We start from the raw sequence: 26,693 nt of genomic DNA, 5'->3' as shown, positions 1-26,693 counted from the left end.
CCCCTTGGTTGAAGAGGAGAGGTGAGCCGCTTCCCGGGCCTCCTCCCACCAGGAAGATCTGAATGAATGAATGAATCCATCAGTCAATCAGTCAATAGGCCCCAGGTCTCGGCCCCAGCATCCACGTCCACTGGCCAAGGGCTGGGCACAGGACTGGCCATGAGACTGGCCTAGGCAGAGCCACTCCACACTCGAGCAGCTTCCCTCTCCTTCCCTAAGGAGAGCCCAGTCCTTGCCCAGTCCTCACTGGCCGAAGGAGGGCTGTCCGGGGCAAAGAATCAGGCCTAATTGGCCAGCAAGGGATGGTTGAGGTCCAGTAGAGGGAAAAGAATCCTTCCCAGATCTGCTCTGGCAAATTCCACAGACAGAATCAGATCCGACTTTGAGATGTTATCATAGTTTTCTGTATTTATACTCACAACATATCTTACATTCACCATACACATACACAACATAGAACAGGTACACAACAACTCCCAGACCTACCCCTTCCTCTGCCCCGAATGGTCATTATCCTGGCATACACTTCGGTCATACCACAGCTATATCAATCAATAAATGACATTTAATTACTGCATCAGCCTCCAAGTTTCCAACATCCCTCTGCTTCGAGCAAAAACCCCCTTGACTTTGATATGATTTTAAACATCCGAACAGAAGCTGGCAGTGTGGCCTAGTGGAAAGGGCACGAATTTGTGAGTATAGAGGACCTGGTTTAAAAACCCAGCTCTGCCTCTTGCCTGTAGTGTGACCTTGGGCAAATCACTTCATTTCTATGCCTCAGTTTCCTCATCTATAAAATGAGATCCAATGCCAGCTCCCCCTCCTGCTTAGACAGTGAGCTCCATGAGGGACAGGAATTGTGTCCAATCATAATCCTGTATCTAACTCAGCAATTAGTACAATGCTTGGTACATAGTAAGTACTCAACAAATGTTATCTGCTCTCTTCCCTCACCGCTTCCGCTTTCTTTGCTCTGTCTCCCCCTTCTAGACTGTGAGCCCACTGTTGGGTAGGGACTGTCTCTATATGTTGCCAACTTGTACTTCCCAAGCTCTTAGTACAGTGCTCTGCACACAGTAAGTACTCAATAAATACGACTGACTGATTGATTGATTGATCTTCTCATGGTACCTCACTCTCAACTCTCCCTACTTCCATCTCTGTCCCATTATGTTTCCTATTTCATCGGCCTGGAACTCCCTCCTCAAATCCAACTGATGACAGCTATCCCCAAATTCATTCATTCATTCATTCAATTGTATTTACTGAGCGCTTACTGTGTGCACAGCACTGTACCAAGCACTTGGAAAGTACAATTCGGCAATAGATAGAGACAATCCCTATCCAACAATGGGCTCACAGTCTAGAAGCGGGGAGACAGACAACAAAACGAAACAAGTAGACAGGCAACGTCATATCCCATATTCCAAGCTCCCTTAAAAACTCACCTCGTCCGACAGTTCCCAGCACCCAAAGTCATACAATCCCATTCAGTCATCTCTGGTAGCATTATACCTACTTGTTCCGATCCTTAGCACTTTCACAGATATGTTTATTCAACTGAATAATCAGTTATTCATTTTGACTACTCAACTGGTAAATATTTTTCTGCTTGCCTCCCCTATGGTGGGTACCAGGCCGTTTCTTTGTTTTGTACTTCTCAAGTGCTTAGTACAGTGCACTAAGCAACTAATACAGCGTACTAAGATAGCGGATTATCACACTCTGTGGGTGCTGAATAAATACTAGTACTACTTGAACAATAGAGTTTTGAAATTCTGGAACATGGCTAGTCTCCTAGCATGGAAACTGTGAATCCCATGTGGGATGAGGACTATATTCCTCCTGATTAACTAGTATATAATAATGATGGTATTCGCATCTACTCCAGTGCTTAGAACAGTGCTTGACAGTCCCTCTAGACTGTAAGCTCATTGTGGGCAGGGAATGTTTCTGTCAACTCTGTTATATTGTACTCTCTCAAGCACTTAGTAGAAAAAGCACGGGCCTGGGAGTCAGAGGACCTGAGTTCTAATCCTGCTCTCTCTGTGACCTTGGATAAGTCACTTCACTGTTCTGTGCCTCAGTTTCCTCAACTATAAAAAGGAAAATCAATACCTGTTCTCCCTTCTACTTCAGACTGTGAGCCCCACGCGGGACAGGGACCCTACCTGAACTATTTGACTTGTACCTACCCCAGAGTTTAGAACAGTGTTTGACACATAGTAAGTGCTTAACAAGTACCATAAAACAAATCATAAAATAACAATTGATTCACTGATTGATTGACACATAATAATAATAATGATATTTGTTAAGCACTTACTTAAGCTGCCAAACACTGTTCTAAGCACTGGGATAGATTCAAGATTATTAGGTTGTCCCACGTGGGGCTCAGTCTTAATCCCCATTTTACAGATGAGCTGAGGCACAGAGAAGTTATGTGACTTGCCCAAAGTCACACAGCTGACAGGTGGCGGAGTGGGGATTAGAACTCATGACCTCTGACTCTCAAGCCTGTGGTCTTTCCACTAAACCATGCTGCACTTAACAATTACCATAAAAAAACCCAAAACTACAGTGGGTAGCACATGTGAGGCGTATGAACAACACAACACGAGAAACCCAAACAACTGCCATATGGAGAGTTGAAATTGGGAAACCAGAAGCAAAGAGGGCAGAGGAAACGTTTTAAGGACAAAACAAAACAAAGCCTCAGAACGTACTACCTCTCAGCAGAAAACTGGGAGTCAACTCCTTAGGACAGAATGGCATGGTGGACTGCTATCAAGAAAGGAGAGGTTACAAGCTCTAGTCGAGCAAAAGCTTTGTAAGGAATTAAGCAACAAGGAGGCAAAAGAGAAAATACAGCCAAGTGTTGCCATCAGCAAGCACAACAACATAAGGGACAACCTTTTTGTGATCACCAGATGGAGATACTGTGGGTCCCCCACTGGTCTTTTCGGCCACACATGCACTCCTAGGTGACCTTCCCCATTAGCATTGCATTCTTCCAATCAATCAATTACTGGTATTTACTGAGTGCTTACTGTGTGCAGAGCACTATATTAAAGCACTTGGGAGAGTACAATAAAACAGTGCAATAAAATGTGCAGTTATATATGCTGTTGTCCCTACTGCCACAGACCCACCTATCATCCTTCCCAAATAATACTAATAATGATGGTATTTGTTAAGCGCTTACTATGTGCAAAGCACTGTTCTAATTGCTGGGGGGGGTGGGGGGAATACAAGGTGATCAGGTTGTCCCATGTTTGGCTCACAGTCTTAATCCCCATTTTCCAGATGTGGTAGCTGAGGCACAGAGAAGTTAAGTGACTTGCCCAAAATCACACAGCTGACAAGTGGCAGAGCTGGAATTAGAACCCATGACCTCTGACTCCCAAGCCTGGGCTCTTTCCATTGAGCCTCACTGCTCACAGACCTAGCCTGGCAATCAGTGTTTTGAAAAGTCACTAGGGCCACAGGGCAGGGAAACTAATGTTTCCTCACTGCCTATGCCCCCCTTACCACGGATTGACTGAGAAAGTTATTCCCTGATTAGTGCTGGGAATAAGGGCAATTTACACTTCAGAGAGGTGTCCAAGTCAATGCTCATCTCTGGGGGCCTGGCAGGGGGCCCAAGGAGGATTTTCTTTTGGAAGTCTTATTTGTAGAACCCAAGGGACTTGGGCCTATCTGGAGCCTGCAGTCTTGGGGGAGACAGGTCACAGCTGGATTTCATCGCAAGGGCGTTCTCAGGAGGCCCAGTCAAGGTCAAGAGGTCCTTGTTCCTCATGGACTGAGAAAGGAGTGCCAAGTCAAGAGGTCCTGGAGAAGAGGCAACAGCTGAGTATCTTTTCTGATGAGCCAGAATCCACCTCAACTCTGATGGAATAAACCCAAAGGAGGGATAGGAGGCATTCTAAAAGTATCTTATTTTAAGCTCTTTTGTTCTTGAACTGTGGTGTAGAACTGCTTTCTCGTTGCCACCATTAAATGCTCTGGTCGGGTTATTTTGTTTACTTAATTCCTTCCTTTAACCGTAGCCTGTTTCATTTCAGCTTTTCAAGAGGAAGACTGGCAAATATGCTCTTCTCTCCAGTCACTTATGTCCGATGAGCTCATTCAATAATAATCGGAACTGTGGAGTTCGCTAAGATTTATTATACATCAAGCACTGTGCTAAGCGCTGGGATAGATACAAGATCATTAGCTTGGACATGGTCCCTGACTCTTGTGGGGCTCACAGTATAAGAGGGAGGGAGAATGGGTCATTTATTTTTATTTTACGGGTGAGGAAAATAAGGCCCAAGAGAGGTTACATGATCAGCCCTACTGAGCGATAATAATAATAATGATAATGATGGTATTTGTTAAGCGCTTACTATGTGCAAAGCACTGTTCTAAGCACTGGATAGGAGAATGAAGGTTATAGGTGCAGGAGGCTAAACCCCACCCATTACCAAGTCTGATTTGGGGAGCTCTGCCCAAGCCTATTAGGCCAAGAGGGGTCAAGAAAGTGGAGGGTGAAGATTAGGGACCCTGATTTCCATGTCTTGTTGTGCCGGGCAGGACACAGACTTTTTTTAATCTTTTATTTTTTAATGGTGTTTTGTAAGCGCTACCATGTGCCAGGCACTGTACTAAGTGCTGGGGCAGTAAACAGGTTTTTTTCTGTTGTTTTTTTTAATGGTATTTGTTAAGTGGTATGTGCCAGGCACTGTACTAAGCACTGCGGTAGATATAAGCTAATCAGGTTGGACATGGTCCCTGTTCCACGTGGGACTCACAGATTATCTTAGAACAGTGCCTGGTACATAGTAAGTGCTTAACAAATACCGTAGTTATAATAATTATTATTAATCCCAATTTTGCAGGTGAAGAAAATGAGGCACAGAGAAGTGAAGTGTTTAGCCTGAGGTCACACAGCAAACAAATGTTGGAGCTGGGATTAGAACCCAGGTCCTTCTGACTCCCAGGCCCATGGTCTACAATAATAATAATAATAATGGCATTTATTAAGCACTTACTATGTGCAAAGCACTGTTCTAAGCGCTGGGGAGGTTACGAGGTGATCAGGTTGTCCCACGGGGGGCTCACAGTCTTAATTCCCGTTTTACAGATGAGGTAACTGAGGCCCAGAGAAGTGAAGTGACTTGCCCAAAGTCACACAGCTGACAATTGGCGGAGCTGGGATTTGAACCCATGACCGCTGACTCCAAAGCCCGTGCTCTTATAATAATAATGGCATTTATTAAGTGCTTACTATGTGCAAAATACTGTTCTAAGTGCTGGGCCATGCTGCTTCAGAGTTGGGCACAGTCCATGGGGCTTCCAGTGTTAATCTTCACTTTACAGATGAGGTCACTGAGGCCCAGAGAAGTGAAGTGACTTCCCAAGGTCACACAACGGACAATTGGAAAAGCCATGATTAAAGCCCAGGTCCTCGGAATCCCAGGCTGGGCTTAACAGGCCTCGCGGCTTCTCACTTGGTCCACTCAAAAGCTGCGTGGCCCTAGCCCCTGCCCCCAGTGTCTCTTCGGCCCCCTCCCTCTTGTCCACCTTCTCTCCGCTTCCTGCCTTCCGTCACGGGTATCTGCCTGCAGCAAGTCCAGGGAGAGAGCAGGCAAAAGAGAAATTCGGGGCAAAGGGAGAGACTCAGTTTATCTAGAGAAAGAAATGATTCGGAACAGGAAATGGGGTGGGGGGAGGTGGTTTATGACGCACCCCATTAATCATATCCTAAATGACAGGGGCGGGAATGAAGACTCCTGGTGGTGAGGGAGAAAAACCAAGTCACCAGGCAGCCTCAGGAGAGAGCAGGGGGCCTGCATAGCATAACCTGGAGAAAGGAAAATCTCTTAACCACACGGGATTGTTAACTGCTCACAAATCCTGTTGTGCTGATGACTGCGAGCTTAGAAGAGCTTAAACTGTTAAATGTCTAAACTTCCTCAATAAATATCCCTTCTCTGCGGTGCTTTGAACAGATTCCTGGCGCATTAGCCAGATGAGAAGGCCCAGCAAAAGAAGCCCGCCACTTTCCCCGGCTATTTATGGCAGCGTTTTGGAGGGCGCTGAAGCATTTGGGATGTTTCTTTATAAAACCAATTTCTAATGTTGCTCAGCAGAATTCAGCCTGTCCGTTTCCCAGGGACAGAATTCCCATTCCAGCCGAGGTGTGGGGCGGCGGTGGCAGCACCTCGCCACTTCAGCCCAAGGGCCTATTTGTGCTGGTTTGGCCAGACATTTGGACAGGGGCCCAGGTGGCCTCTGTCCCAAGGAGCCGGTGAAAGTTGCAGCCTCGTGCCCTATTCAGACGTGGGGATCTGAGCTTGGCCCCGGGAGGTAAAAGGGGTGGGGTGGGGGGAATGTGGCCCTAGTGGCTCTGGGCCCTCATGGCTTAAATCCGGGCCTGCGCAGGTGTGTTTCAGGCCCTGAGGGACTGCAGAAGGCAAACATCTCTCAACACTGGGGCCCAGGGACAGTGCAGCAGATACAAACCAGGTCAGTGGGATGAGAGCAGAATCGTGTAACATGGAAATGGAGAGAAGGCTGCATGGGAAGATTCCCCACTTCCCCGTCGGGTAAGGATTCCAAGGGCAGGAAATAGCCAGGCCATGTCTGTCCTACCTCAGGAAGCTCAGGCAAGCCTGCACAACCAGCTCTACACCCTCTCCCTTTTCTGCTATCTCCTTTCTCACAAAACTTTGGGGCTGGGACGGACAAGACTAGGAAGAAGGGGGATTGATGCATACCAGCTGGGGGTATGGGAGAAGCACTGGAAAGGGCCTGGGAGTTGAGAGACCTGGATTCTGATCCCGACTGCCACTTTCTTGCTTTGTGACCTCAGATGAGTCGCTAGCTTCTCAGTGCCTTGGTTTTCCTCATCTTTAAAATGAGGATTCAAAGCCTATTTTGCCTCTCACTTGAACTATGAGACCAGAGTGGGACAGGGTCTGAGTTCGATCTGATCACCTTGCATCTACCCCAGTGTTTATAGTACCATGCTTGGCACAAAGTGAGCACTTAGCAAATACCATTATTATAACTAAAATTATTATTATTTTTATTACATATGCATAGTTGTCCTTTGTATTGGAAGAAGACACTATGGGTGGCCAAATTCATTTGTGTGTGTAGCTGAAAAGGCCAACGCGGGACCCGCAGTCCCGGCCATATTGGACCCACAAAAAGGTTGTCTCTTGTTGAACTCCACTTATGTCAGTAGTGCTTAGCACTGTTGCCTCTCTTGCCCCTCCCCTATTCCTTGAGTGGCAGCTGGCTTTGACCCCAGGTCTGGGGATGAGTTCCTGCCTGGGTGCCGACTGACATTGCTTTCCCTGTTTTGAAAGAAGACTGGCAGGCAAGGCCTCCGACAAACCCAATCTCTCCAGTTCAGTCAGCACTGGGGGTCAGGAGGGTCACTTCATCGGGAGGGCCCTTCCCGGCTGGAGGTCGGGTGGCCCATTTTGGGTGCTGGATGACCATCACTCTCCACCCCACAGGAAGCAGCCGACTAGGGTAGATACAAGGTAATCAGGTTGGACACAGTTTTCAAGGGACTCACAGTTGTAATCCCCATTTTACAGATGAGGTAACAGGCACAGAGAACCGAAGTGACTGGCTCAGGGTCACACAGCACACAAGTGGAGGAGCCGAGACTAGAACCCAGGTCTCTATGACTCCCAGCCCTTGTTCTAGCCATTAGGCCACGCTGCTCTGGGCTCCAGGGCTCAGTGAAGGCCTCTGCTGCCGGTAGTGGTCAACGGCTTCTGGACCCAGAGCCTCACTGAGCACTTGAGCAGTGTCACGGTCTCTCCCGGCTCAGCAGACGGCTTTGATTTTTCAGGGATCCCCTTGGAAGGCTTCCACCCTGCCTCTTCCTGTCAATCGGATTTGGGTTCATTATCAAGCGGGCTGTGATCGTCCCCGGGGGCTTGCCCCCAGCCGGCCACCCACCCCACCTGCACGCCCGGCCCCGCCATCACAGAGAGAGGTGACAGTCCCGCTGAGCTCACATTCACATTCGTTAAATCTGGAAACCATTCCAACAAGACAGATGGGACCCCGGACGCTGAGCTGGACTGCCAGGTCCCGAGCCAGAGGACTGAACTTGGAGACGCTGATGGTCCTGTTTGTCCCTCATGGCAGAGTGTCTCAGTCTCTCTCTCTCTCGCTCTCTCTCTCTTTCTCTCTCTCCCCCCCCAACAAACACCCAGGAGGGACCCCCAAGCTTCTGCAGTTGCCAGCTGACCCTACGTCCCAATCCCTCTCCTCGCCTTCAAAGCCTCATTGAAGGCACTTCTCCTCCAAGAAGCCCTCCCTCTCTAAGCCCTCCTTTCCTCTTCTCCCACTCCCTTCTGCATCACCTTGACTTGCTCCCTTTATTCATCCCTGTTCCCAGCCCCACAGCATTTATGAACATATCTGTAATTTGTTTGTTTACATTAATGTCTCTCTCTCCCTCTAGACTGCAAACTTGTTGTGGGCAGGGAATGTGTCTGTAATATTGTTATATTGTACTATTGTACTCTTCCAAGTGCTTAGTGCAGTACTCTGCAGCCAGTAAGCACTCAATAATACAATTTATTGACTAACTGCGGGTCTCCAGGATCTCCAGGAGTGTCCAGTGATCTGGGATCCATGTCAGAGAGTGCATCCAGGAGTCTTTCTGAAATGAATTTTGTCAGAGCCTCCAATCCCTTCCTTTTTTATGATAATTGTTATGCGCTTACTATGGGGCAGGCACTAAGTGCCTGGGTAGGGGCTAGCTAATAGGGTTGGAAACAGTCCATGTCCCACATAGGGCTCACAGTCTTAATCCCCATTTTACAGATGAGGTAATTTAGGCCCCAAGAAACTAAGTGACTTGTCCACAGTCACAGAGCAAACAGGTGGGAGGGGGGATTAGAACCCATGGCCTCTGATTCCCATTCTGTGATCTTTCTACTAGACCATGCTGCTCCTTCCTCCTGGTTCACATCCTCCTGGTCTGTGGGCCCCCTAATAATAATAACAATGATAATGATAATGGTATTTGTTAAGTGCTTACTATGTGCCAAGCTATGTGTTGGAGATGGAGTTAATCAGTTTGGTCACAGTTCCTCTCCCATGAGGGGTTCACAGTCTAATTAGGCGGGAGAACAGGTACTGAATCCACCATTCTACAAATGAGGTAACTGATGTGCGGAGAAGTGAAATGACTTGCCCAAGGTCACACAGCAGATAAGTGGCAGAGCCGGGATTACTGACTCTCAGGCCTATGCTCTTTCTTCTAGGTCACACTACTTCTCAAACTGCTTCTGACTCTGCTAACCTCCCTTTGCCTCTTTGAAACACTCTCTGGGATGAGCAACTCTGTTCTTCTATTTGTTATGGGGTATTTGTTATGCACTTACTATGAACCAAACATAGTAATAAGCATTGGGAATAGATATATGATAATTAGGTCAGACACAGTACCTATCCCACAAGGGGCTCACTTGGTTACTGATTGTGTCCATTTTGCCTGCTAGACTGTAACCTCCTTGAAGACGGGGATTATGCCTACTCTACTGTACTCTCCCAAGGGCTTAGTACGGTACTCTGCACAGAGAAAATGCTCACGACATACTATTGATTGATTAATTGATTCCCTTGCTCAGAATCCTATAGCAGCTCCCAGTTGCCTCAAGGATCAGTCAATCAATCAATGGCTATGCCCGGGCTGTCTGCTATGAGGCTCTGAGTTTTAATCCCGGCTCTGCCACTTACCTGCTATGTGATCTTGGGCAAGTCACTTAACTTCTCTGGGCCTCACTTCCCTCAACTGAAATATGGGGATTCAATACCAGTTCTCCCTTCTCCTTACTCTGTGAGTCCCATGTGGGACCTGATAATCCTGTATTTACCCCAGCGCTTAGTACAGTGTTTGGTATATAGTAAGTGCTTAACAAATATCATAGTTACTATTATTGTTAAGACATCTTTTAAGTACTGCTAGTGTGTTCTCCTGTGATGTCTACTTTACCTCAGTTAATTCTGGCTTCCTATTTGGTAAGCCCTTCAAAAGAAGGGATCAATTTTATCTGCCCTGCATGTCTCAGGATCTAGGGCCAGGCTCTGACCACAGAATGCTAGCCTTCAGGACTGTAAGCTCATTATGGGCAGAAAATGTGTCTATGATATTGTTATAGTTCACTCTCCCAAGCACTTAGTACAGTGCCCTGCACAAAGTAAGCACTCAATAAATATGATTGACTAAGGACTGAATGAATAAATCCCATACCCCTGACCTAGTCCCTAGCCCTGGCCTGGCTCCCTCTTCGGTCACCAACCACCCCTCTGCCATGCCCTCTCTGGAGGAGATCTCCCTGCCATCCCCTCCTCCCGGGCCCCAGCCCAGCCCCAGAGCCCTGAGCCAGCCGGTAGCCAGTTTGGCTCAGGGGCCGTGCCAGGGTCCCTGGGGGAGTGTGACCTGCTGGCAACCGGGAGATTGATGAACTCAGAGAGCCTGGGGTGACAAGGTGCAGCCTGGGGAAACAGCTGCGGCAGCACCGAGCCCCCCAGTAACTCCTGCTCGGGAAGCAAACCCAGTGCCCACTCTTCCTGGAGCACTGGATGCCCCGTCTGGGTCTCCCCTCCCCAAGACCCTGGCCCTCCTTGCCTTCCGCTTTGCCCAACCTTTCTGGTGTGCTGGATGCCCCTGTCTGAGCCTCCCTCCCCCTTCCCCTGCCCCTCCTCTCCTTACCCTGTGCCCATTTGCTGCAGATCCTGAGCAGAGGGTCCAGAAACCCACTTCTGCTCAGATTCTGGAGCCAGCTCAGCACCGACTCCCCTGTGGACCCCCCACCTACTCCTCCAGCCTAGGTTCTGCCATCTGCCTCCAGCTCTTCTCCTGAATCTCTTACTAAGCCCCCTTCCCACCAAGCTCCAGGCTTCCTGGCTTCCAACATGCTCCAGACAAGGGGGGCTCTTGGGGAGTGGGCTTCTCACAGGCATCATAGGCAATGTGGAATAAATAATAATAATAATGATGGTATTTGTTAAGTGCTTACTATGTGACAAGCACTGTTCTAAGGACTGGGAAAAATACTAGGTTATCAAGTTGTCCCACATAGGGCTCACAGTCCTAATCCCCATTTTACAGATGAGGTAACTGAGGCACAGAGAAGTTAAGTGACTAGCCCAAAGTCACACAGCTGACAAGGGGCAGAGTTGTGATTAGAACCCACGACCTCTGACTCCCAAACCCGGGCTCTTTCCACTAAGCCACACTGCTTCTAACCTTAATTTCTTCTGTTGTAGGACTCCCAGTTCTTCTCACTGGAACAGAGACTAGCTACTGACCCTCTCCCATACCATGTCGGTTGAAATCTGTTCCCTTCAGACTTGATTTCTCCTGTTGGAACAATCCCATTTCCTCCGGCAGTACCTCTTAAGAACCACCTCTCATTATCCTCCCTAGACCTGCAGCTAGACACCCCCACCCTGCCAGACTGCACCCCCTACTCACCACCCCACCCCCTTCCCCACTCGAGTTTGGGTTCCCAGAGGAGGGGTGAGCCTGCATCTCTGGCCTGAGGGGATGGCTTCATGAGCAAAGAAAAGCAGAACCACCCCAGTAACCTCTGGAATTCTTAAAACCAAAGTCCTGAGTCAGATTGGGTTAGATCAGGGTGTGTTACATGGCATTTGTTAAGTGCCTACTATGTGCCAAGCAGTGTAATAAACGCAGGGGTAGATACAAGAAAATCACATTGGACACAGTCCCTGTCCCACATGGGGCTCACAGTCTGAGTAGGAGGGATCACCATTTTCCAGATGAGAAAACTGAGACACAGAGAAGCTAAGAGACTTGCCCAAGGCCATGCAGCAGACAAGAGGCAGAACCTGGATTAGAACTCAGGTCCTCAGACTCCCAGGCCTGTGCTCTTTCCACTAGGCTACGCTGCCTCCCTTCATCCCCGATTCCATCCCTCCCCACCCACCCAACTGCCAGAAGGCTGCATTTTTAAATCAATCAGTCAATGGTAATTATTGAACCCTTACCGGATGCAGAGCACTGTACTAAGCTCTGGGTGTGGGCCTTCCCTACTCATTCTCAGCCGCAGGGCGTGGATGGATCACTGTCGTGAAAAACATCAGGTATCCATTCCCCTGTGTGTGAGCAGAAAAGGGGCAGGGGAGAAGGCAGTGCGTGGGGTGGGGGGGTACTGAAAATTAGACTGAAAATCTATAGGCTGTAAGATAATCTCTAGACGGTAAACTCACTGTGGACAGGGAACTTATCTACCAACCCTTGTTTTAGTGTACTCGCCCAAGCACTTAGTAGAGTGCTTTGCACACAGTAAGAGCTCAAACATGATTGATGCATTAGCATACGTGCAGACAACTCACACCCCTAGCATCAAGATTGCTGCTTGGTGGTCCTCCTGCCTCCCTACAAGAGCCGGGACCCCCAGGCTGGGAACTTCCAGGAAGCAACGCTCTGGTCCTTCTCCTCCCTGACCATCCACTGCTCGGTCTAAGAAAACTCTCCAGCCTCTCCTCCGGGGTCCATTCTCCTCACCATCTGACAAATATCTTCATACTTGGTTGCTTCCCCTACCAGTCATTTCTTTTAATGTCTGTCTTCCTTACTGGACTGGAAGCTCCTTGAGGACAGGGATCGTGACTACCAACTCTACTGAACTCTGCTAAGTGCTTAGTACAGTGCTCTGTGTACAGGAAACATACAATAAAAACCACTGACTGATCAACTGGTTGGTTGACGGTCGACCATCTCTCACATGGCTCTCAATGCATGAAATGCTCTTTGCACTTGTTCACATCCCCAGACAACCCCCGTCCCCCAAGATCCTGACCCATAAAAAATACCTCCTTCATACAGCCTCCTCAGAGAAAACCACATATCCCCAACCTTCTGAGACCAAAGACTTCTCAACCCTCAAGAAACACCTATTCTTCTCCAAGCCTCTCCACTGGCATCCACCTCCTCTCCATCACCTTCCACTTCCAATAATAGAGGCTGGCCACCCTCCACTCCAACAGCTTCTCCCCTCGATGGGTGACAGAGTGGGAAAGGGGAGGAGCAGATGGAGAAAAGAAGGCTGAAACAGCATAGTACAGTGCTAAGTGCTTAGTACAGTGCTCTGCACACAGTAAGTGCTCAATAAATACGATTGAATGAATGAATGAATGAACCACAACAACAAGAGAAGCACTGTGGCTTAGAGGAAAGCTGGGAGTCGGAGGACCTGGGTTCTAATCCCAGCTCCGCCACTCATCTGCTGTGTGTCTGTGCTCTGCACACAGTAAGCGTTCAATAAATGTGACTGAATGAATGAATGAATGAATGTCTGGGGCAAGTCACTTAGATTCTCTGTGCCTTGGTTACCTCATCGGAAATATGGGGATTAAGACTATGAGTCCCCTGTGGGACACGAACTGTGTCCAACCTGATTATATTGTACTTACCCTAGTGGTTAGTTCAGTGCCTGACACATAGTAAGAATTAAAAATAAAAAAAAAGAATTACTTAATAAAAATATAAAACCCTGCCCTTTCCATATCACAGGAGGTTCCAGGGCCTGCCCCAGAGGAACACCTGGCAAGGTTGGGGCAGGGGGAGGGGAGACTCTGTTTCCTTTAACCCTCAGCCTCCTCCTTCCCCTCCCCCTTCCCTCTGATCCAAGAACATCAGACATCAGGCACTTCGGTCAGTGTCTGCAGGGAGGAACTGGGTAGGGATTAAGCATTCCTGTGGAGAAAGGGGGTGATGGGGTCAGCAAAGGGATAAGGATGCTTTTACCAGATTATCTCCAGATTCCTGGCTCCCATTTGTTGGGAAATGGAGAAGCTGTCTAGCTAGCACAGACCGAAGACTTGTGCGCTGACCCCTAGGGTGGAGAGGTGGTGAGAGGAGAGGGAGAGAGGGAGGGGGCATCTCCGTTTCCCTGGGAGGGGGAATCCTCTCTGCACTGGGCCGCAGCAAGGGGCGAGCCAGCGGGTCCCAGGAATCTCCCCGCCTTAAGTAATTCTTTCCCTCCCAGGCCAGAGGAAGCAAGATAATAACTGTGGTATTTGTTAAGCGCTTACCATGTGCCAGGTACTGAACTAAGCACTAGGGTGGATACAGCAAATTGGGTTGGCTACGGTCCCTGTCCCGCTTGGGGCTCACAGACCTAATCCCCATTTTACAGATGAGGTAACTGAGGCATAGAGAAGTGAAGTGACTTGCCCAAGGTCACACAGCAGACAAATGGTGGAGCCGGCATTAGAACCCAGGTCCTCTGACTCTCAGGCCCGTGTTCTTTCCACTTGGCCATGCTGCTGCCCTAAGGCTGCAGGCTCCATAAATAGGTAAGAAGACTGGTAGCCCCAGTGCCCGGAGGGGCTGGTTTGTTCATCAGCTGGTCCCCCAGTTTCTGAGGCTGCCCCTTCCCAACCCAGAGATTTCTACTGTACTTCCCTCAACCAAGCTCCTCTCCTCCATCTCCATTCTTTCCTGCCCACTCCCTGCCAAGCCAGATTACCTACCACTTCTGCTGTCCCAATCATTCCCTCCCTCCAAGTTGCTGGAGGCCACCTCCTCTTTCCACCTCCCCTCCCACCACTCACCCCACCTCCTTTCCACCTTTCCCCTGCCTCCCCCAACCAACTTCCCCCATCTTTCCCCTGCTCCTCTCCCACCTCCCTCCTGCCTCCTGCCATCTTCCTCCCCCAGCCTCCCCTCCTGCTCCCCAGAGAGCGCCACCATTCCAGTGACCAGGCTGTCCATCCATCCGTCTGTCCGGCTTTCCACAATCCCCAGCACAATATCTATAATTGATCTGGAGGGAACTCTGCCGGAGGCTGATTGCTGAGATCCTATCAGGGCTGTAATAGGATTTTTATATTGCGCTTGGATGAGAAAAGGGGCTTTGGGCCAGAATGGAACATTTGAATAAACTTGTTTATTCATGGATCCAATTCAGACTTTTCCCGTCATTCGGCTTTTTATTTCTGTTCTGATTCTTTCCCTCTGCTCGCTTTCCTTTTCTCCCCAGCCCCCTTTGGCTCCCCTCCGCACGTGGCTTTTCCTTCCCCAAAATGATTTCGCAGCCAGCCCTCAGTGCCCTACCCTGCCCCTGGCCGGGGGCCCCGGGGGCCAGGGGGTCAGCAATGAGCCTGTAGAGACCACCCACATCTCTTCCAACCCATTACTAAAGCCTTGCATGAAACGAACCCCTCTACTTCTCTGTCACTGGGCGTGGGCTTAGGGCTCCACACAGGCTGGGCTTGACTTCTGGGCTGGGTTACTGGGCCCAAACCCAAAGCTGGATGGATCAGTGTGAATTCAAACCTTGCTGGATTTGGGTAGGCCTAGATGACCCCAGATAAAAAAATAATAATAATAATGGTATTTGTTAAGTGCTCACTATGTGTCAAACACTGTGTTAAGCGATGGGGTCAACACATGATAATCAGGTCCCACATGGGGCTCACAGTCTAAGTAGGAGGGAGAACAGGCACTGACTCCCCATTTTCAGATGAGGGAAATTGAGGCACAGAGAAGTGAAGCGAACTGCCCAAGGTCACACAGCAGACAAGTGGTAGTGCTTTTATAAGAACCCAGTCTTCTGACTCTCAGGCCCATGTTCTTTCCACTTTGAGAAGCAGCGTGGCTCAGTGGAAAGAGCACGGGCTTTGGAGTCAGAGGTCATGCGTTCAAATCCCAACTCTGCCAATTGTCAGCTGTGTGACTTTGGGCAAGTCACTTAACTTCTCTGTGCCTCAGTTCCCTCATCCGTAAATGGGGATTAAGACTGTGAGCCCCCCGTGGGACAACCTGATCACCTTGTAACCTCCCCAGCCCTTAGAGCAGTGCTCTGCACATAGTAAGCGCTTAATAAATGCCATCATCATTATCATTATTCCATTAGGCCCTGCCTGTTCACAGCTTCACAGGGCTATGGCGGCCTGGGAATCCATGGAGTCAACTCAATCAATCAATCGTATTTATTGAGTGCTTACTGTGTGCAGAGAACTGTACTAAGCACTTGGGCAGTACAAGTTGGCAACATATAGAGACAGTCCTTACACAACAGTGGGCTCACAGTCTAGAAGTCTAGAACTCCTCCCCTCAGTGTGCAACCCTGGGGCCTTGGGCCCACGGAGGATCCAGTCCCACCCCCTGAGGTCAACTCCCACAGCCACCCTTGCATCCCCCACCCCAAGAAGTCCAGCTCCCCCAACACTGCATTCAGCAGCCCCCAGCCATTTTCAGGAGAAACTTTGGAGCATGAGATAGAGCGAGCCATGGCAAGGCTGGAAATGGAGGCAAAAGCCGCCCACACTGATTTAAGATTGGAAGGAAGGGTGAGGAGGGGCAGGGCGGGCAGAAGAGCATCTCTGGGGCTGGGAATGGGGCCCGGATCACTGGTTGGGGATAAATGGTCCCTCACGCTGCCACTGGCTCCTCTTGTGAAAGCTCCTGTAGCCTGGACCCTGCCCCGGGTTGGCGGCAGGTGGGGAGCAGTGAGATCAGAGAGCTGGCGGGGGAAACCCAGAGCCCAGCTCCTGGCTCCTCCAGGAGGCCCAGTGGCTGACCTAGGCCTGGTGTGAGGGCTACTGGGAGTTGAGCCAGATAGGAGAGGGTGGAGCCCGCGTTGGGCCTGGGAGAGAGTAAGCCGGGGGTGAGAGACAAGGTCAAGCTGGGTGGGCCGTTGGCCGCCAAGAACACTCGGAGGCCAAATTCCTGACCGTGACCCACACCTGCCTCATGCTCCTAGGTGCCAAGCCTTAGCGGCTGGCTCAGAACCGATGCTGACCCAAGGTGGTGCCGGTGGCCTCTTTGGCCCCAGCCCCACTAATCGCCCTGGACTGCCCTGAAGCCCCAGAATCGGCCCCAGAGGGGCAGGGTGGGGGGAACGTCGCTCTTCTTGCTGGGGACAGTGCTCACAATGGCCAGATGGGCAGGCGACACCCTCCGCCCCCAGCTCCCTTGCCCAGCTGCAATGTGGCCACCGTCCCAGCCCCCCTGGCTCTGTCCCAACTCAGTCCCAGCACCAGAAAGTCAACTGTAAAGTGACCCATCTGCATGTCTATCACTGGGCTAATGTATGACTGTGGTCAATGGGAGGGCCGCCTCCTCTGCCCCCTCCCTTCACGCCCCGCCCCGCCATTCCATAAGGACCTGACCTCACCCACCTGCCACTGTCCAGGCTCCCAGGACACCAGGAGGTTAGCTAGGCTGGGGTGAGCCTCTGCCGTTGATCCCCGTGGCGGAGGCTGGGACACTGTGTAAGGAACAGGCTGTTCTTTCCACCCGCCTGTTTAAGGGAGGCAGATCCCTCCACCAGAAAGCCTAGAGGGGAAGATCTGGAGAGGCAAACAGGCGCCGCTGTCTGTCTGCTCCCAGCTCCCACACCCTCCCATGTCAATCAATCAATCGTATTTATTGAGCGCTTACTATGTGCAGAGCACTGTACTAAGCGCTTGTCATTCGTTCCCTGCTGGCCTCCAGGCAGGGCAGAGTTTGGCTCGACAGTACTGGGGCCTCTGTAGAGGCCAGAACTCAGCCCAACCCCCTCCAGGGGCCAGGAGCTGGAGGCTCTCCACTTTCTCATTTCCTCAGTCATCCAAACTTATAATGTTAATAACAGCAGGGGTGGCATTTGTCAAGCACTTACCAATTGCCACGCACTGTACTAAGCCTTGGGGTAAATTCAATTCTGTCAGGTTGGACACAGTCTCTGTCCCACACAGGGCCCCCAGTCAAAGAAGGAGGAAGAACACAGGTATTGGCAGATGAGGAAACAGAGCCCCAGAGGAGTCAAGTAACTTGCCCAAGGTCACACAGCAGACAAGCGGCGGAGCCAGGATTATTCAGCCAGTCAGTCAATCGTATTGATTGAGCACTTTGTGCAGAGTACCTTTCTAAGCACTTGGGAGGGTACAATATAACAATAAACAGACATAGTCCTTGCCTACAATGAGTTTACAGTCTAGAGGGGATTAGAACCCAGGTCCTCTGACTCCCAGCCCTGTGATCTTCCCAGGCTTGGAGAGAAGTCGGAATCGGCGGCCAGAGGGAATGGGGCATGGAAATCCTTCAATTAGACTGCAAGTTCTCCCTACTCTACCGCACCCTCCCAAATGCAGTGCTCTGCATTCAATAAACCCTTGACAAACACCACTGACCAGTTGACAGACAGACCAAGCCGAGCCCAGGCAGCGAGAGGAACCACCCCTGCCCCTGCGTTCCCATCGCCACCCCCACCCCGATCACCGCCCTCCCGGGACGGAGCCACCCGGAAGGAAAGGACAAGCAGAGACGCTACCTCGGCAGACGGTTCCGTTCTCCGCGGACTCGAAGCCGGCTCGGCACATGCACCTGCCGATGGGCACCAGCCACTCGCCGTCACCGTTGCAGTAGAGCTTGATAGGCACATCCACCTCCTCGGCGTTGGGCACACAGGTCCCCCGCGCCGCCACCAACGACGTGCTCTCGGCCCCCGACAGTGTCTCCTGGAACACAGCTCCGTTCTGGATCACCCGAGGGCACTTGCGGTAGAAGACACGCACGGCGATGAGCGACATGCAGCCCCCGTAGTCTTGGAAGGCCAGGTAGAAACCTCCGCGAGAGACTGGGCCGAAACTGCGCACCTCCGTGTTGATCTTCATCACCCGCCCGCCCAGGTCCACCTGAGAGAAGCTCTCATCGGCCGCGATGGTGTCCACCTTGACCCACGGGTTCTCCATCCAGTTGGGGAAGGTCCGGGTGGCTGAGTCGGAGTCTGACTCGTAGTAGTAGAGGTTGAAGGTCTCCTTGCAGGAGCCGGGCACGCTGGGGATGCTGCTGCAGTCACGCACGGAGAACTTCATCTCCACGTGGACGCGCTGGGCCCCTCGGCGCCGGATGTGCCGCGTGCGCAACCAGTTGTTCTGGCTCGGCTCGAACACATTGCACACCTGGTAGGTGCGGATGGTGTTCATGTGCTCGTCATAGCCGCTCACCTCTTCCCACTGTGGACGGGATGCACATCGTCAGAGCCCGGGACGGCCCTGAGCCTTCCCTCACGGACCCCCAGGACTAGCCCCCCAACCGACCCACGTCTGGGCCTGCTCCCCTCTGGACCCCTCCCATGCTCTCCCCAGGTCCCCTTTCCTCCTCCCTTCCTGTAACTCTTCCCCTGCTCCCCCGGAGGCCCCTACCCTGCTCTATTACTAATCTTATTCACCCCATTCATCGGCTGAGCTTGGGTCATGCCAATCACAGTTCTGCCAGGATGGCTGGCCAGAGACCACTTAGCCCAGAGGAAGAGGCTCCTCCACTTTGCAGCAGAATCTTAAAGGATGCAGAACTTCCCTCCCTCCCCCACAGGAGGACTGAGGGGCGGTGGGGTGGGGCAGGGTGGGGTTGTGTGGGTGTGTGGAGATGTGCACTCATGGCCCAGTTCTTGTTTACAGAGCAATTCTGCTGCCTCCACTCACAGGGCCCTCAGTCAGACCGATGGTGCCGTTTCCATTTGGGCCCCCAGAAAGCCTCCCCAACTCCAACACTTCCCCTACCTGCAGGGAATGCTATTGGCTTTGCCAGTGGGGGCCGTCACCCCACACTTCCAGGCGTGGGACTGGGAATGCTTGGCCTTGGAGGCTGGATGTAGTCTCTCTCGCCCCAAACCTCAGTGAGACCCAAGAGTTTCAAAGGCCAAAACCGGACCACCCACCACCCCCAAGCCCCATCCCACTTGTTTGCCCCTCAACAGCTCCTCTGCATTTCCACACCCACACTCATGCTGAACAGTTGGTGCCCAGGCAGTGGGGACTGGGCAGGATGGGACAAGATGGATACCCCAGGCTGATACCAGGGCCACCCCAGATGACCCCCAACTGCCCTCTCAGTGACTTCTCAGTGCCTGCTAGGAGACCCTGCTGCCCTATCAGTACCCTCCCTCGCTCCCTGCCTTCCCTGGCCCTCTTGGACTTCCTCCCTCCCTTTCTGGGCCTGGCTCATTCTCTCTCTGGGCTTGTTTCTCTCGTGTCCCCCCTCGCCACCCTCCTCTTGTCCTCTCTCTCTCTCTCTCTCTCTCTCTCTCTCTCTCTCTCTCTCTCTCTCTCGTCTCCTCTCCTCTTCTTCATGGGTCCCTGTTGGTGTATGTCAGTATGTGTGCTCTGACTCTCCTAATCTAGGAGACGGCTGAGTTGATGAGTTCAGACATCTGTTCTGCTCTCCGCGTGTGTCATGCCCCCAACATTGGGCTCCAATACAGCCGCAGTCAGTCGCACTAATTTTATTTTACATCCTTGGAACTGAACACAATATGCAAATGCGTACCAAATCATATGGAAATTGGAATTTCATCTTTGAGCCCAGGATTCTGATCCTTTTCTTGGCTAGGTCAGTGCCTTGCTCTTGGGACATCAGAGTCCCCAGGGTGACCCTTAGCAAAGAGACCCCTCTGTTTGGGGGGGGGGGGGGGGGAGGCCCCCGGGTGGCTTGCTTGGCCAGAGCAGCAACAGAAGCTCGGAATAATAATTAATAATAATCATGGCCAGGCACTATTCTAAGCACTGGGGTAGATACAAAGTGATAGGTTTGGACACAGTCCCTGTCCCACACAGGGCTCACAGTCTTAATCCCCATTTTACAGATGAGATAACTGAGGCACAGAGAAGTGAAGTGACTTGCCCAAATTCACACAGCAGGCAAGTGATGGAGCTGGGATTAGAACCCATGACCTTCTAATTCCCAGGCCCATGCTCTAGCCACTATATCATGCTGCTTGGTGCAGTCAAGATCTCAGGGACTAATTCACCTAAAAATCCAGCAGCCCAGCCCTGAGGATGAGGAAGGGAGGGAGGGAGGGAGACAGGAGAGGAGGAGGGAGGATGAGAGAGGAAGGAAAGCAGCAGCATGGACTGTGGCCTAATGGATAGAGCACGGGCCTGGGGGCCAGAGGGACCTGCATTCTAAATCCGGCTCTGCCACTGGTCTGCTGTGTGATCTTGAGCAAGTCACTTAACTTCTCTGTGTCTCAGTTACCTCATCTGTAAAATGGGGATTAAGACTGAGACCCGTATGGGGCATGGACTGTGTCCAACCTTAGAACTGTGCCTGGCACATAGTAAGTGTTTAACAAATGCCATAAAAAAGGAAGGAAGGAGGGAAAGAAGGGAAGGATGGGAAAAAAGGAGGGTAGGAGGGAATGGAGGAGGGAAGGACAGAGAGAAGGAAGGAGGGAGGGAAACAGTGAGGGAGTGAGGGAGGAAGGAAGTAGTCTAACTGGGGCTCTGAAGGTTCTGGAGGTCAAGGAGCAGTTGGCTCAGGAGAGCAAGCCAGACCCTCCTCATCCTCAGGTCCTGAGGACCAACCAGAACTTGGACCAGCTGCCCAGAACATGGACTTCCCAGTCATCATCAGCGGTAGTTATTGAGGGCTCACAGTGAGCAGAGCAAGACACCAGACTCTTGGGAGCGCACAGTGGACAGAGAAGACCTCAAGGAGCTTACAGTCGAATGGAGTCAATACTTTCCCATGGCCCGGCCATGTTGCTCTTTGGTTGGGGAAATTTGTCCTCAACCACCCCCTGTATCTTCCCACTCCAGAGGCATTCGGGGTAGAGGCAAACTAGGAAAATTGTGGCTTCCTTGGGATTTAGAGATCAGGTGCTAATTCTAGTACAACCCTCAGACCAAACAGGATCCCGGAGCCAGACAAGTCTTCCCAGTATCAGGGTTTCCCCCACACAATGGTCCTCTCTAGGAAAGGGCAGAAATGACCCATGCTAGGATGGGAGGCTGCTGGGGAGCAGGGGTGGCCATTAGGGCTGGGGCCAGGATTCCAAAGGCAGGAAAGGTGCCTTGAAACATTCCCAGATTCCTTTTTCCTTCTTTATCTTTTCAGCATCATTCCCACAGTTACCTCAACTCTCCACCCTGGAAGGTCCACACATTTACAGGAAGGAAGAGAAAAATGGGAAGTGGGCAAGGATTCAGGGTTCTGCACACAGTAAGCTCTCAATAAATGCCATTGATTGATAGATTGGAACATGGGGAGCCGTGTGAAGGGATTGTGGTAGTCTGGTTGCACCCGAGTGGAAACTTTGGACAGGCAAAGTCCAGTTAATCCCGTGTTGCCTGGAATGACCCAACTTCAGGCAACTGAGCTCTGACACACCATACCTGGGACCACCCACCCACAATGACATGGTCCAGGGGGACAGCTGTGCTGCCAAACAGCCTGTTATATTGGTATATTGTACTCTCCCAAGTGCTTAGTACAGTGCTCTGCACACAGTAAGTGCTCAATAAATATATTTGACTGACCTTCCACAGTGCCTTGTCTGAATTCTCTCAGTCTCCCCTGCCCAGCCTTGTGAGGTCTTAAACCAGGAAGGGGAAGGGTGTGGTGCTAATAATAATTACGGTATTTGCTAAATACTTACAATGTGCTGAGCACTGTTTTAAGTGCTGGGGTAGACACAAGGTAATCAGGTTGGACACAGTCCCTGTCCCACATGGGCTCACAGTCTCAATCTCCATTTTCCAATGAGGCAACTGAGGCCCAGAGAAGTAAAGTGACTTGCCCAAGGTCACACAGCAGACAAACGGCAGAGCCAGGGATTAGAACCCATGACCTTCTGACTCCCTAGCCCGTGCTCTATCCACTAAGCCATGCTTCTTCTCCATTTGTCTGCTGTGTGACCTTGGGTAAGTCACTTTACTTTTTTGTGCCTCGGTTACCTCATCTGTAAAACAGGGATTATGACTGTGAGCCCCTTGTGGGATGTGGACTGTGCCCAACCTGATTAGCTTCTATCTACCCCAGGGCTTAAGATGGTGCCTGGCACATAGTAAATAGCAAACACCATAAAAAAAAAGGAGGAGATGACCTGGTGGAGAGGTATTCATTCATTCAATTGTATTTATTGAGCGCTTACTGTGTGCAGAGCACTGTACTATGTGAGGAGGTGGAAGAGGGAGTGGAGGAAGCGTGTGAATCTGTAAGACAGGTGGCTTCGCTTGATATGAGAGGTAACTGGGAGCCACTGACAAGCTCACTGGCTTGGGGAAGTGACTGTGGTCAGAGGCTCTTTGAGGAAGATCAATCAATCAATCAATTGTATTTATTGAGCGCTTACTGTGAGCAGAGCACTGTACTAAGCGCTTGGGAAGTACAAGTTGGCAACATATAGAGACAGTCCCTACCCAACAGTGGGTTCACAGTCTAAAAGATGACTCTCACAGCCCAGTGCTGGATAAGCCCCTTCCCAGAAGATGCTGGAGGCAAACGAACCATAAAGAGGGCTGAAGCAGCAATCCAGGTGTGAGGTGATTAGGCACAGACCCTGGTTTGTCTGATCTCTGGTTCCTATCCTTGCTTTTTTCCTTTACTTAGAGTCAGTCCTTTGGTTCTTAGGAGAGGCAGGCATTACTGAATGAGGGGGATTATAAAAGAATAAGACCATTCTGTTTTCAAAGAGTTTATGCTCTAATAGGGATGTTCAACAGATGCGGCATGGCCTAGAGCCCGGACATCAGGGGACCTGAGTTCTAATCCCAGCTCTGCCACTTTCCTGCAGTGTGTCCCCAACTCAGTTGAACTTCCCTGGGCCTCAGTTTCCTCAGCTATAAGAGATGAAATACCTGTTCTTTCTCCACCTCAGAATGTATGTCCCCTGTGGGACTAGGACTGTGTCAGTTCTGATTTTGCTGTATCTACCCCAGCACTGAGCACAGGGTTTGGCATAAAGTCAGAACTTAATAAATATGACAATTGTTGCAATTATCATCATTATTAGCCAGACATCCTCATGGAGAAAGAGTGATTGTGAATCATGCTGGTAGGTTGGCCAATGTTGGGGTTGGGGGGGAGGGTGTTGGAAACAGGGATGTGTTTCAGGGAGGAAGTGAGCCGTAAGCTGAAATGGGAAGATGGGTTGGCCATCCACCTCTGCATCAAACAAAACTCCTCACCATTGGCTTTAAAACACTTCACCACCTTGCCCCCTCCTATCTCACCTCGCTGCTCTCCTTCTACAATCCAGCCCACACAATTTGCTCCTCTTATGCTAACCTTCTCCATGTGCCCCAATCTTGCCTGTCTCACTGCTGACCCCTCTCCCCAATCCCCACCCCACAAGACTGTGAGCCCATTGTTGGGTAGGGACCATCTCTATATGTTGCCGACTTGTACTTCCCAAGTGCTTAGTACAGTGCTCTGCACACAGTAAGCACTCAATAAATATGATTGAATGAATGAATGGAATGTCCTCCCTCCTCAAATCTGACAATTACTCGCCCCCCCATCAAAGCCTTATTGGAGGCACATCTCTTCCAAGAGGCCTTCCAGATTAAGCCCCCCTTTCCTTTTCTCCTACTCCCTTCTGCATCATCCTGACTTGCTCACAGCACTTATGTACATATCTGTAATTTGTTTATTTATACTGATGTCTCCCGGCTCTGTTAGGCTGTGAGCTCGTTGTGAGCAGGGAATGTATTCATTCAATCGTATTTATTGAGCACTTACTGTGTGCAGAGCACTGTACTAAGTGCTTGGGAAGTACAAGTTGGATTGGACTCTACCAAGTGCTTTGTACAGTGCTCTGCACATAGTAAGTGCCCAATAATTACAATTGAAGGATGAACAAATGAATGAAGGTGTCTAGGCTTGGGAACAGGGGACACAAACAAAGACAAGTCGGGTTGGAACAGGGGATTTTCCAAGAGATAATATTAATAATAATATTGGTATCTGTTAAGTGCTTACTATGTGCCAAGCACTGTTCTAAGCACTAGGGTAAATACAAGGTAATCAGGTTGTCCCACGTGGAGCTCAGAGTATTAATCCCCATTTTAAAGATGAGGTAACTGAGGCATAGAGAAATTAAATGACTTGCCCAAAGTGGCAGAGGTGGGATTAGAACCCATGACCTCTGACTCCCAAGCCTGGGCTCTTACCACTAAGCCACGCTGCTTCTCTAAGTGCAATGAGATGAGTGCAAGAGATGAGTGCAATGAGGGAGATGGAGCCACTGTTTACACTCTTCCTCTGCAGAGAACTCCCTACCTCCCTCTTCAGAGCCACCCTTGGCACTTAAGGATAACTCCATTATTTATGCCACATTCTTTTTTTTTTTCTCTCACTCGGCAGCATAAGACAAAACAAGTTTGGTTACTGCCAGCTGCTTTCTAGCTTTCCCCTCCACTCCCATTGTATGCATACTCTGTGTCCGCCACTCTCCCTGCCATCCCCACTCCCTTAGATCAAAAGTTTCTACTGGGCAGGAAGGCTCAATAAATATTGCAGACAATGAGGGCAGGACAGAGGTAGATCGAGGCCTACTGGTGGTGTTTTGAAAGACTGGGGCCAGCTGGAAGGAAGGAATGCAAATTTTCTACTTGCCAGTGAAACTTTAGCTGGTTACTGGGCATGCCCGGTCTGTGAGTGCAGGCCTGGAAAAAAGGGTGTGGCCACTGTTTTCTGTTCCAGAGGGTCCTGTCCACATACACTCTCATTTCTCCTGTGGATAGGGCATGGCTCTGGAGCTTCAGAATAAGTCCCCTCTGGACTGTGAGCTCGTTGTGGGCAGGGAATGTCACTGTTTATTGTTGTATTGCACTTTCCCAAGCGCTTAGTACAGTGCTCTGCACACAGTAAGCACTTAATAAATGCGACTGAATGATTGAAAGTCCCTCCTCCCCAGATCATCCCTGTCCCATCCTCCCACTTCCTCTCTCTCCTGGCCTGGCTCCCATCTCCTTCCTTCCCCTCTTCCTGGCCTGCTCCCCATCTCTTGCCTCCACCTTCTCTAAGATTATAAGCTCATTGTGGGCAGGGAAAGTGTCTGTTTACTGTTGCACTGTACTCTCCCAAGAGCTTAGTACAGTGCTCTGCACACAGTAAATGCTCAATACAATTGATTGACTGGCTCTCCTTCTCCTGGCCTGTCTCCTACCTCCTACCTTCACCTCCTCTTGATCTGTCTTCCACCTCCTGCCTCAATCTCTTCTGGTGTGCCATCACCCCATAGTTCTTCCTCCCTCTGTTCTGTCCCTGCCTTTTTTCTTTAAGTTCCCCACAGTGCCCTGGACAAAGCTTCAGATCAGTGCCTAGTTGCCTGTCTGTGAAATACTTTCTGGGGTATAATAATAATAATAATGATGGTATTTGTTAAGCGCTTACTATGTGCAAAGCACTGTTGAAAGCACTGGGGTGATGCAAGGTCATCAAGTTGTCCCACGTAGGGCTCACAGTCTTAATCCCCATTTTACAGATGAGGTAACTGAGGCGCAGAGAAGTTAAGAGGCTTGCCCAAGGTCACACAGCTGACAAGTGGCGAAGCAGATGGGTAGCGGTTTCTCTGCTGGGGGGCGTGGAGGACCAAAAGGAAGCTTCCATCCAGGGTGGGTGGAGGGTTTTCTCTCTTCCCCACCCTAGGGGAAGAGGAGAGTCAGAGCCTCTAGATCTTCACTGCTCCCCTGGAAAAAATGGTTGGAGGAGCAGCAGGAAACTAGGAAGTCCGGAGCCTCTCCAGCAATCAGAAAGGCAAGTAAGGCTCTTCCACCATCCTCCTCTCCTCCTCCCATCCTCCTCCCAGAGATGTGGAGGATTGAGCTGATGGAGGTGGGGCCAGGTCTGAGGACACCCCAGAAGAGCTGGCCCTGACATGAACGAGGTCATAGTGTGGACAGGGTCCTGTGTATACCAACTCTTG

At 50.6% G+C, this 26,693-nt stretch overlaps 1 protein-coding gene across 2 annotated transcripts in view; it reads right to left on the bottom strand.

Moving 5' to 3' along the window:
• Positions 1 to 26,693, bottom strand: part of EPHB2 (EPH receptor B2) — a 317,134-nt gene that overhangs the window by 162,799 nt on the left and 127,642 nt on the right. For both annotated transcript variants that reach the window (XM_038746709.1, XM_038746710.1), the window contains exon 3: positions 18,315 to 18,999. In XM_038746709.1, the coding sequence (XP_038602637.1) occupies positions 18,315 to 18,999 (685 nt within the window). The remainder of the gene's footprint in view (positions 1 to 18,314; positions 19,000 to 26,693) is intronic.

This window comes from Tachyglossus aculeatus, chromosome 5, assembly GCF_015852505.1.
Source record: "Tachyglossus aculeatus isolate mTacAcu1 chromosome 5, mTacAcu1.pri, whole genome shotgun sequence".
Lineage (NCBI taxonomy): Eukaryota > Metazoa > Chordata > Mammalia > Monotremata > Tachyglossidae > Tachyglossus > Tachyglossus aculeatus.
The sequence above is the reverse complement of the archived record's forward strand: the minus strand, read 5'-3'. Positions and strand labels throughout refer to the sequence as shown.